Genomic DNA, 12,156 nt, shown 5'->3' on the forward strand with positions numbered 1-12,156 from the left:
TAAAATCTAGTGCAAAGTTTTATGGTGGGCAGAATAAAGCTGGTAAAATACTAGCTAATTATTTGAAGGTCAAACATAATAAACTCAATTTAGATTCTATTATGGATGAAAAGCAGTATTATAAATATAAAGATGATGAAATCTTAAATGAATTTTTTAATTTTTACAAAACACTATACACATCAGAGGCCATTCCCATAGAGCAGCATATTTCTCAGTTTTTGTCTGATATTCAACGGCTATCTTTTACCCAAGCAGATCTTTCTATTGTGGAATCCAACCACTCACAAAAGGAACTTTCTTCCGCATTACAGGCACTTAAAAAAGATAAAGCCCCCGGCCCAGATGGCTTTACTGTTGAATTTGTCCTGCATTTGGCTCCTTGTTAATTCCCAAATTACATACTTTATTAAACTCTTTTTTTAATTCAGTTAAATCCTTGGGTTCTTTCTCAGAAGCTCTCATTTGTCTTATCCCCAAGGAAGGGAAGAACTTGAGATATTGTCAGAATTTTCGGCCCATATATTTAGTTAATGTCGATTACAATTTTTTTTCGAAATCTCTTGCATTACGATTGGACTCCCATTTGCTTGATCTGTTGGGAGTGGAACAGTCAGGCTTTGTTAAAGGTCATCTCATCACAGACAACACCCTATCTAAATCCTCTCATGTCTTATATTCCTTGGCAGCCATTGTATTGGACGCAGAAAAAGCATTTGCTAGAGTGGAATGGGCATTCCTTTTTCAGACTCTTAAATGGTTTGGCTTTGGACCTAAAATAATTTCCTTAATCTCACTTCTATATTCTAACCAAGAGCGGCTGTATGCGCTAATGGCACTATATCTTCTTATTTCAATCTGGGGAGGGGTGTCCGTCAAGGGTGTCCATTGTCCCCGTTTCTTTTTAATATAGCCTTAGAACCCTTTTTATCATGAATTCGTCAAAATAGAAACATCCATGGTTTTAATTTCAATGACACTCTTATCAAATTGCCAGCATATGCTGATGATCTACTGCCTTTTATTTCACAACCCCAGTCCTCTCTTCATGCTTTCCTACGTAAAGTTGACTCCTTTGCAGCCGTTTCTGGTATTAAATTAAACTAGGATAAATTTGAAATATTACCCTTAACGAAATATACTTTTAAAGATGACTTTGCATGCTCAACGTTTACATGGTGTCCTCAGTATATTAAGTATTTAGGTCTACACTTCACTCCATCGATCTCAAATACAATATCACGATGTATGGATAACTGTGTACTGAGAATAACTTCTCTAACTGCTAAGTGGCACCCTCTATATTTATCCTAGTGGGGTCGCCTCGATACCATAAAAATTATGCTGTCCCCTATTGTTCTTTATACAATTTCCAATATCCCATTATCCATTCTCTTAAAATTCTTCAAGAAAATAAATTCCTACTTATCCTCTTTTTTATGGAGTAATAAAAAGTCATTCATGCATGTCCCTGTCAAAATTGATTCATCCAAAGTTAGAAGCGTCAGTTAATTTTTCTAATTTTCCTACATATCAAAAATCATTTTTGCTCCATCAAGCTTCAAGGTGGCTCTCCAATTCCTCTGAAGACTACCCTCTATGGGCCAAACTTGAACTCTCTTTACTCTCCCAATTCTCCTTTCAAGAATACCTCTCGTACTCTCGCAAACCACAAAACCTCTCAACCCTCATAATTAAATACACATCCAAAATTCTGAGACCCACTTCCTCAATGGATCCTATAAATTGGATATGACATAATAGGATGGTATTTATATGTGTCAAGCCCTTTTATTGGAAATCACGGAGACAAAGGAGTCTAATTTGGATACATCAATTATATATACAGGATCAGATTATGTCTGTAGGTTAAAGGACTTTTTAAGTTCCCAAAGTCCTTCCAATCTAAACATACACTCTTAAAACAAGCTATTTTGACTGCTTATACCCGATGCACACCTTTAAATTCTTCTACTGATCCCATCACCCCTTCAGTTGATAAATTGCACTCCCTACTACAAATCAATTCCAAGGCTTCAGTTATATACAATTATTTACAATCCTCATGTACTACACGAGGGAAAACTAAGACGGAACTCTCTTGGGAACAAGATTTGGGTGTTACTAGGTTCATAAACATATGGAATAAAATATGGAATAAAATCAGAAAATCTTCAAGGGCTGTCAACACTACACAGACACTCTTTTTTAAAATATATAATAGGCTTTAATTATCTCCAGTGACATGTTGATCTCTCGGATGAATGCTGGTCGGGCTCCTCCCCATGTGTGGATCTACACCATTTACTTTTTACATGCCAACTTGTCCTTGGTTTTTGGGAGAAGGTGTGGGCCCAGATCAATTTAATTTTTCATTCCAAATACCCCTTCGATGTTTCTAACGTATTCTTGGGAGGTTTGTCTCCGGTGTGGTCAGAATGTAATTCTAACACAAAAAAAGTAGACTTATTGCTGGCAGTTGCTTTTCAGCAGATTACTAAAACCTGGAAAGACTTAATCATATTTGTGGAAATGAAAGAAGTCTCGTAGAGAGGGTCTGTAGTTGTAGTTTATTTCTTGGTTGTATCCTTACAGGTTCTTTTGTAAGTCTTAATGTAAGCCCCACCAGGAGCAGCCTCCTGGCCACTCAGCCCATCTTCCACAACTGCCACCCTTCCAAGTCCCAACATTCCCAACATTCTACATGACATCACATAGCTAGGGAGAACAGCAGGGCAAGGGAAATGCACTACATTAAAATCAGATCACTACAATATTATCTTATCGAGCTTGGTGGTACGCTACTTGTTATAACGATAGATTAGACACAGCTCTGGTATACCCTATTCCCATGGCAACGAAACGTATGTATTTATGGTTGCCTAACACACCGTTCAAAACGCTCCTATAGTTTAACTCCCGTACAACAAGATGTTTCCAAACCTCCATGACTTTTTTTTTACTGTTTTTGTATATATATGATCCTTTCGAATTTTGCATTATAAGTTTTTGTATTATGTGAATTGTAATCTTTCTGCTTTTTTATTGATGTATTTATATATTTCATTAACCCTTCTCTTCTGAATAGACCAACTTTAATTATATATACAACTATTTTGTCTTTATATTCAACAATTGACTCATGTGAGTATGTATTGTTATTTTATACTCTGTATTGAGATTTATATTTCCCTTAATAAACATTTTTCTGAACTTATACAAAAAGTGAAATTCTAGTTTTAAAGTGAGAAGGGGCAATTCAGAGCAAGGACAGTTCATACTAATATGCTGTTAAGTGTAAGTGCCTGTTTATCAGCCATGACTTGCCCTCATTCCATAAGTACTGTAACGTGGAAAAGATCCTGGCTGGTCATGTGTTGATTCCTTTGCTGGGATCAGCTGGCGAATTGGTGCTGACTATAAGCTTCTCGGCAAGTGAAAGGTAATGAGGTATGTGGATGTCCATGTGTTTACATTTATGTTCTTTCAAGTACCCAATGAGCAGAAGATAAAATATATTCCATCATGCATGGGCTGTATATATAAATCTGGGAAAAATAATATACTCGATACTTACACAAACAGGCCAAGGCCTGCAGCAGATGTATTTTGGTGAGAGAAGACATGGTCACGTGGCAAATTAATTGTAGGTAGGTTAAAGGAGTAGCACTGGGAGATCTGCAGACATTGAGAACGGTAAGTAATCTGGATGTTTTGGGGATCTTAAGAGCAGGACGGCTCAGAGATTTTGGATTTAATTTTCATTTCATGAGATCAATCATGGGACAAAGATCATTGTAAACCATATAGGAATGCTCTTTACATTAATATTTGGATGCATATAGGCATCATTTGTTAAAACAAAACAATCATTAGATCCATCTTCCAAAATGGAATTCTGTACAACATATACCCCAATTATTCTGAAAACAAAAATTGTACATTCATTGTGTATTTTATCCTTCAAAGAAAAGCATTTTTCTCCTTCTGGTTTAATCGAAGATCTTTATTCAAATGCCCCATTTAATTTAGGGTGTCTTCTTCAGGACATTTGCTTATGTCAGCCACCCTTCCACCCCCCCCCACATCCAACTTCCCACCCGAACTAGCACCGCTATTTAAAAAGCAATTGTTCTACGCACAAATGATTTGCAACTATTTCCTCACATACGGCATAGGATAACTGCTGTGGGAAAAGAGAGTTTGGGAGAGAGACATGAACAACAAGAATATTCAGAGTTTCAAGCTCGTGTGATGGTGTTGGGTACAAAATTACAAGCAGAAAGGAGGCCCTCCTTGTGCAACAGGAAGTACTGCTGGGCATGTAGGAAGGAGGCCATAGCAGTTACACTGTAAACTTTAAAACCTATAGAATACGTCAGGTTCGAATTTGCAACAGTCAGTGCAGAAGACAAGATCTGCAGGATTGTACTGGCCCATAGGGCAATTAGGCAATATCCAAAGGGCTGGTCTGGTAGGTCAGCATATGGGCTGTTTTTGTGGCTGTTTGTGGGCTTGTTTTATGGTCTGCTGGACAGGTTTTAATGTTTATTTCTCTGGTATTAAAAAAACATTGCCTGCAGCATGTTCAAATTCATGCCGTCTTCCATTCCTGGCAAAACAAATATAGAGAATTTGTTTACAAGTTCGAAACTGGCACAATCTGCAAAAATGTGCTACTTTTTTAGCTACCTAATTCACTAATGGGGTCACTTCTTTATGCCTGAGCCCCAGTCCGACCCTGATGATGTTCTATACTGCAGTCATTTGTTGCAAAACAGGGAAATGGAAATGAAAGGAACCATAAATGCAGTTTCAAGAAGTTATTTGAGATCCAACGAAGAACACTGTCAGTAAGTTATGGTGATGGAATAATCAAATTACCATGATAAACACTCAGGGGCCGGATGTACAAAAGACAGGATGCAAATAGTGTTCGCACCCATTGCCCCTGGCAGTGCTGCAAATGAGAGTATCAGCTCAACTACAAACCGTCACAGTCTAACAAGTGTGACAATTCATACTATTCCACGCCCCTTAAAGCTATAGGAATGGCCTGGGTGGCAGGTATTAGTCATGGTAATGTATATTCAATTAATAAACAGCTGTTGTTGTGCTTATCCCAAATTAGACAAATAGCGCCACCAAGTGTCAGAGTGTCATAAGAGGGACTCAAAGGGAGAGTGAGCCCGCGGCCGGCCCTTGGTGTTACTGTGGATGCGACTAGCAAGCGGAGCCAAGAGACACTGCCAGGTAATCTGTAGAAACCGGTGGTGCCTGAGGGAGGAATACGCAACCCTGCTCAGCAGGACGCTGTGCATAGAAACAGAGAGCAACGAGGACGCTCTCCCTTCCCCCTGAAGCAGAAGTTCCAAAACGCTGCACAAGGGGCGTGCTCCCGCCGAAGTTCCCAGCGTTGCCAGCATCTGCTTAAGGAGCTCAAACCAGCGTGGTTCCTGCAGCCGTATGACCCCTTGCAAGCCAGTGCACCCCCTGGATTGAGAGCTCTGCCCCGCCGCACAGGGCCGCGCCCGCTGGAGGCAGCCAGCATCTCGAGTCTCACGCTGCCCAGAGCAGGCAGCCTTATCGCGGAGACCTCAACAGTTCACTTCTTCCGGTTAACCCTCTGCTGGGCTAGTGAATCTGTCCACTGTTTTGCCCTCCCATTCTTTCACGAGCAGCGTGGAAGGTGCAGGAGAGACAACCATCAGGTACTTCGGGTCAAGAGTAGAAGACGTTGAGGATGCAGTAGCTGTCACTGAGGCTGTTACTTGGACCAGCCGGCTTCGCTCTTGGAGGCATCTTGATACCTGTGCCGCCGTAGTCCCTGGAGGGGCTGCGATTGTTGGAGACTGCTGAGAAGGAGCCGGTGAGGCGCTACACGGGACTACAGCTCCCAGGAGCGTGTGGGGGCTCTCAGCTGTGCCGTGCATGCCCATCTGCCTATTGCCTATTGGTTGTTGACTCCTTATATTGCAGGTAGCCTACAGCTGCGCCGGACGAAGCCCGGACAAAGGGCGGACAGTCTGGGACAGGACGTGACTGGGCTGGGCCCAAGGTTCTGAGTCATACAGGCCGTTGAACTTCGAGACCTGTATACTGTGAAAGCTCATTAAGTGTTTTGTTTTTACTTTTACTGTGGGGCTGTGTGTATGTTTGGTATAAATCATTCTGTTTGCAAACGGCCCTTATTATTTTATTATTTGTGTTTAATTAGGAAAAGCTTTATTCGATTTTAAATTGATAACTTGTGACTCTTAAGCATGTCAAAGCTAAAAGTTCCCTCTATGCCCCAAACTCTGGATAACTATTTAGTGAAGACTGTTAGTAAAATTAATTGCGAGAGGAGACAATCCCTAGGGCTAAGCAGCCCCCCCCCATTACCTAGTATGCAACTTTCACCTGCTCCATTGGCACTGGATGACAGTAGTAGTGTCTGCACTAACTCCGGTGTTTCTGATAGGGAAATGATTGTGCAGAATACTTCTACCTTAGTCGACCTAGAGGTTTCTACTGATTCCATAGTGCAACACCCACCCACCCCACTACCTAGAGTGGTTAGAGCATGTAGAAAGACTCAGCCTAAACGTGGGGGTGCTCGGCCCGCAAAAAAAAGAATAGTTAGCCCCCTCAAGAATCCAGATAAGGAGGAGGATATTACGGCAAATAATGACGCCGTTAAACTAGATGCGGAACAAATTAAAAACTTAGTTAGCACTATCGACTTAAAGATTAAGGGTATTGTCAAACCTCTTATGGTAAAAATTGATCAGCTAACCGCAGAGGTTAATAGATTAGGCGTTCTCCTAAAAAAAACATTGGTGGAAGCGGATAGCGTGTCAGCCCCAATAATAATAAGCAATCATGATACTCAGGTTGCTCCTCCTGGCGATGTTGCAGGTTCAGATATTAGCAGGAGTGCTGTACAGAACTACCCGACAGCACAGTCCCTAGCCTGTAATGATAGCCAGGCTGTTTTAATACCTGATAGAAAAGAGGATTGGACTGAGGTAAGGCGAAGGCGCGCCATTAATCTCCCCCCTGACTGCGCACCATATGTGGTAGTTTTAACCAATGTTCCCCCTGTTGTGAATGGGAATCATCAGGAAACCCACGAGTCTTTAAAAAATAAAACTGTAAGAGCCAGTGCTGAATTTTATGTGTCGGTGCCGAGCACAGAAAACCATTGGTTCAAATTAAGCACTGGTTACAGATGACGGTTACAGGGATGCTGGCATATAAGGAATGCGTTACAACAAACACATGATGGACAGAATGCTGACAATGCAGACATTCTCCCCCAGTCAAGAGATCTGGGTTAAATCCATCATTCTTTTGCCCACTACACCACCCCAGTTTAGACATGGCCATATGCAAATCAGTCTTGACCCTGTGCCTCATGGGAACAGCCCAGCCCGAACTGCCAAGCCATGTCTTCCCTGGACCGGAATCAAGCATCCTAGGACCGGTTTCTGGCTATCAGCCGTCATCAGCCAGGATAGCTTGACTCCAGTGGCGTAGTGAGCACGGGTCCCACGTCTGGGAATACCCATCCCACTTAGAGCGAAAAGCGTTACAACAAACAAATGATGGACGGAATGCTGACAATGCAGACATTCTCCCCCAGTCAAGAGATCTGGGTTAAATCCATCGTTCTTTTGCCCACTACACCACCCCAGTTTAGACATGGCCATATGCAAATCAGTCTTGACCCTGTGCCTCATGGGAACAGCCCAGCCCGAACTGCCAAGCCATGTCTTCCCTGGACCGGAATCAAGCATCCTAGGACCGGTTTCTGGCTATCAGCCGTCATCAGCCAGGATAGCTTGACTCCAGTGGCGTAGTGAGCACGGGTCCCACGTCTGGGAATACCCATCCCACTTAGGGCGAAAAGCGTTACAACAAACAAATGATGGACGGAATGCTGACAATGCAGACATTCTCCCCCAGTCAAGAGATCTGGGTTAAATCCATCGTTCTTTTGCCCACTACACCACCCCAGTTTAGACATGGCCATATGCAAATCAGTCTTGACCCTGTGCCTCATGGGAACAGCCCAGCCCGAACTGCCAAGCCATGTCTTCCCTGGACCGGAATCAAGCATCCTAGGACCGGTTTCTGGCTATCAGCCGTCATCAACCAGGATAGCTTGACTCCAGTGGCGTAGTGAGCACGGGTCCCACGTCTGGGAATACCCATCCCACTTAGGGCGAAAAGCGTTACAACAAACAAATGATGGACGGAATGCTGACAATGCAGACATTCTCCCCCAGTCAAGAGATCTGGGTTAAATCCATCGTTCTTTTGCCCACTACACCACCCCAGTTTAGACATGGCCATATGCAAATCAGTCTTGACCCTGTGCCTCATGGGAACAGCCCAGCCCGAACTGCCAAGCCATGTCTTCCCTGGACCGGAATCAAGCATCCTAGGACCGGTTTCTGGCTATCAGCCGTCATCAGCCAGGATAGCTTGACTCCAGTGGCGTAGTGAGCACGGGTCCCACGTCTGGGAATACCCATCCCACTTAGGGCGACGTGGGTCCCTTGCTCTCCATGCCACTGGAATCAAGCTATCCTGGCTGAAGAGGGGTGAAACCCCAAAACCGGTCCTAGGATGCTTGTTTCCTGTCCAGGGTGGACCTGGCTTGGCAGTTCGGGCTGGACTGTTCCCATGAGGCACAGGGTCAAGACTGATTTGCATATGGCTGGGTTCAAACTGGAACGGCATGGTGAGCAAAAAAATGATGGATTTAGGCCCAGATCTCTGTACTGGGGTGAATGTATGACATTGTTCTGCATTCTGTCCATCAACTGTTTTGTTTGCATTTGTCACCCCGAGTGGGAAGGGTATGCCCAGACGTGGGTCCCTTGCTCTCCATGCCACTGGAATCAAGCTATCCTGGCTGAAGAGGGGTGAAGCCCCGAAACCGGTCCTAGGATGCTTGTTTCCTGTCCAGGGTGGACCTGGCTTGGCAGTTCGGGCTGGACTGTTCCCATGAGGCACAGGGTCAAGACTGATTTGCATATGGCTGGGTTCAAACTGGAACGGCATGGTGAGCAAAAAAATGATGGATTTAGGCCCAGATCTCTGTACTGGGGTGAATGTATGACATTGTTCTGCATTCTGTCCATCAACTGTTTTGTTTGCATTAGGCATATAAGGAATAGCAGACCACTACCCGTGTATTTGGGTTCCCAAATAGAAAACGTTTTTTTAAAGCCACTGATGTCCCATGAAAGAATGGGTGCTACTTTAAAAAACATCAGAGGGAGCAAGCAGGGCCTTGCTTGCCCCAATGATATTGCCACAATTCACAAAGGGGAAGGTGTTCCTCTGGGGAACACCTTCCCATTTGGGAATCTGTTACCACAACATCCCACTACAACTTAAGTTTCGGTAGCTCGTCAATGGTTTGCAACTGCAATTGCGGTGACAAATGATTGATGTATTCCTCTTGGAACTGGAAATAGGAATAAGATTCCAGCCTGTAGGTCTCTATGATGGTGCACTGTTGGAGATGTGGAATTGTTCAAGTATTCACTTTCCGTCTCTCTTCAGTTCACAGTAAGTATCTGACTGCCGCCGTTGAAGTTCCTGATAGAAAGAAGAGAGAATCAATGCAAATCAAATTATTCACCTGCAAGGGTAAAATCTTATTCAAATAGTCTTTGGTCCTGCTTTAGAAGCATACATTATTTGGAGAAAAGAAAATTATGTTATTGTTCCAGTATACAAAGAGTATTCTGACCAATTTCAGTTTTTCTGTATGACCCTGTTTTTATTGCTCTTGTGCACTGATCTTCATCAGGTTCAATGTAGGTTTCCTACCTTGCATTTTGTGTTCTTCAGCAGGTCTCATCACCTCATCCTTTGCAACCACCAACGACAACTAGCTAGAACCTGGTGGACTAACAATGGGGCTTCGCATCTGAATCTAACGGTTCAGGAGCCATATGTATCAACGACCATTCTTTACATTTGGGTTCAGCTCCTCTTCTAGTGAATCTATATGTTCTATAGTATTAAACAAATAGGCAGGTAAAGGAAACTTGCAGGCCAGATTCACCAAGGGTCTCTGCCCTCGTGGTGAAGGCTACGCACCCTAAGTCATAGATTAAAGTACAGGCCAACTCTAGTGACTCCTTTTTTATTACAGTGGGACTGTGTGGGAACTGTGCAATGTTTGCCATTAAAGTGTGTCTGCTCTTAAGCATCATACTGAGAACTCCATCAAGGTTTCTCTGATTTCACCATCTGTCCCATACACACCAGTTCCTGGGAGAGCCAATGTAAACATGGGCAATGCTTGTGTCTCGATATTTTTTTTTAACCTTCTTGCTCATTCAAACCGACACAAAAGCTTTACAACGGAGACTGCTGAATGTGTGTGAATCGAATACACTCTTATATCCTGACTGACAGTTACAATTCTCAATGTCTATATTGGGTGCTGATCAAAAATGTGAATGACACATCTAGCAATGGATGAGTGGGATAATCCAGACAGAGATTCAATGTGAACTTCCTTTGCCTCAGGACAACTCTCCTTAATTACTTTGCTGCCAACGTTATTTCATTGTTTAGATTCCATGAGAATATGCCTCTTTTTGAGTGGTCACATCCATTTTTTGATTACTATTATTGCTGGTTTTAGACTCTGCAGACTGCGGTCAAATTCCTGATTCGCATATTTAACTCTCTTATAATGCCACAGTGTATGGTGTGGAAACTGCATCAATGGCATGGATGTTATATGTCACTTTTGGATTGCAGTGCTTACGGTGTGTTCCACAAGTGGCTGCAGGTCTATCATTGTAGCTTGACTTCTGCAGTTTAAACCTGCAGTGCAACTGCTTAAATAGCAATTTATTGATGGGTAATAACCTTCTTTTAACTCCTAACGCATTGCACCGATAAAGGTCTTGCAGCCCGAAGGGTAGGGCACATGGTTTTAAAGGTAGGACACATAGTGCAGGCTTGTTTGTCTTCTGTAGAAAATCAGAGTACAAAGTAAAATACTAATACTGTATCTTGTGAATAGAGGCAGATACAAAAATAATTAAACAACTACTTTACTAGTCATTAAAAATCCAGTTCGAAGGTGAAGATCAATTTAATGGTGAAGTTGGATTTTTAATACATAGTAAGGAAAAGCACATTGAAAAAAAATTACTTTTCAATACTTGATATTCCTGGAGGCTAATTTGAAAGGGAGCACACAGGATACCAGGACAATTCTTGTGTATTCTATGCCTAGTGCTTAGGGACCCTGCATTTGTCTTACCAGACCTCTGTCTCTTGGTTTGTTGTGGGTACAAGGCCTGTTTCAAACTGGATGTTAGTTCAGGGTGGACACTAGTGATTTCCATAGTCTATTTCTCTACATAACTCCAGTCTTCAGAGGCAATGTTTAGTGTTGCCTGCAAAACCTGTGCTCCTTGATTAGGTAGTGCCCATAGTCACCTCCATCCATTATCTGATGCCAGGCATAAATATGCCCCCTAAGGCACCTCCACGGAACACTTCCTGATGATGCAGAAGAACAGAAGAGAACTGTACCTGCTGTCTATTACCTAAGAGGAGTTCAGAAAGACTGCACCTGCCCTCCCTGTGCTGAGGAAAAAGTTGTGCCTTACAAAGAGTCAGCTAACTGACCTCTTGTGTGGCAACAGGGACACAACAAACTGCACTCTCCTGGAAATTTCCGGCTGAGGAGTGGCAACTGGAACCTGGGAACTATGTTGGTGGCCTCTGCCTAACACTCTAAGGAGTTGATTATGATGTCATCCAGAAAGGCTCCGAACAGCATCCGATTCATCCGAATCCGATTTGGAACCCGCCTTTCTAACCAACTTGGACACGTTTTCCAATGACCGATTACAATGGCTGGGAAGCGCGTGAACTGTCCGACTTGGTTCTGAAAGGCATTGGGAGTAAACGAGTCGGTAGGAGCCGAATCATAGAGCTCTATGGACCGCACTTCCACCCGAGCCATTAGGTTGTCAGATTTGGACAGCCTTTCCAAATTGGTTGTTCCGAAATTAATCGGCTGTTGGAATCTGACTTTAGGGGTCCATAGCAGGCCCCCCTTCACCCAGGGCCTTCTGAATCTGGCCTATGGGGGTACCCAAGGGACCCCCCTACCTATGCATG

The 12,156-nt window shown here is 43.2% G+C and overlaps 1 protein-coding gene across 1 annotated transcript in view; it reads right to left on the reverse strand.

Annotated features, from left to right (window-relative positions):
* Positions 1-9,087: 9,087 nt before the first annotated feature.
* The window catches only part of LOC146808987 (sialic acid-binding Ig-like lectin 13), a 435,230-nt gene continuing 432,161 nt past the window's right edge, over positions 9,088-12,156 (reverse strand). Inside the window, exon 9 of the mRNA XM_085614274.1 lies at positions 9,088-9,597. Within this exon, the coding sequence (XP_085470400.1) occupies positions 9,541-9,597 (57 nt within the window). The 3' untranslated portion in view covers positions 9,088-9,540. The remainder of the gene's footprint in view (positions 9,598-12,156) is intronic.

The sequence above is a fragment of the Triturus cristatus genome, chromosome 7 (genome assembly GCF_964204655.1).
Source record: "Triturus cristatus chromosome 7, aTriCri1.1, whole genome shotgun sequence".
Taxonomy (NCBI): domain Eukaryota; kingdom Metazoa; phylum Chordata; class Amphibia; order Caudata; family Salamandridae; genus Triturus; species Triturus cristatus.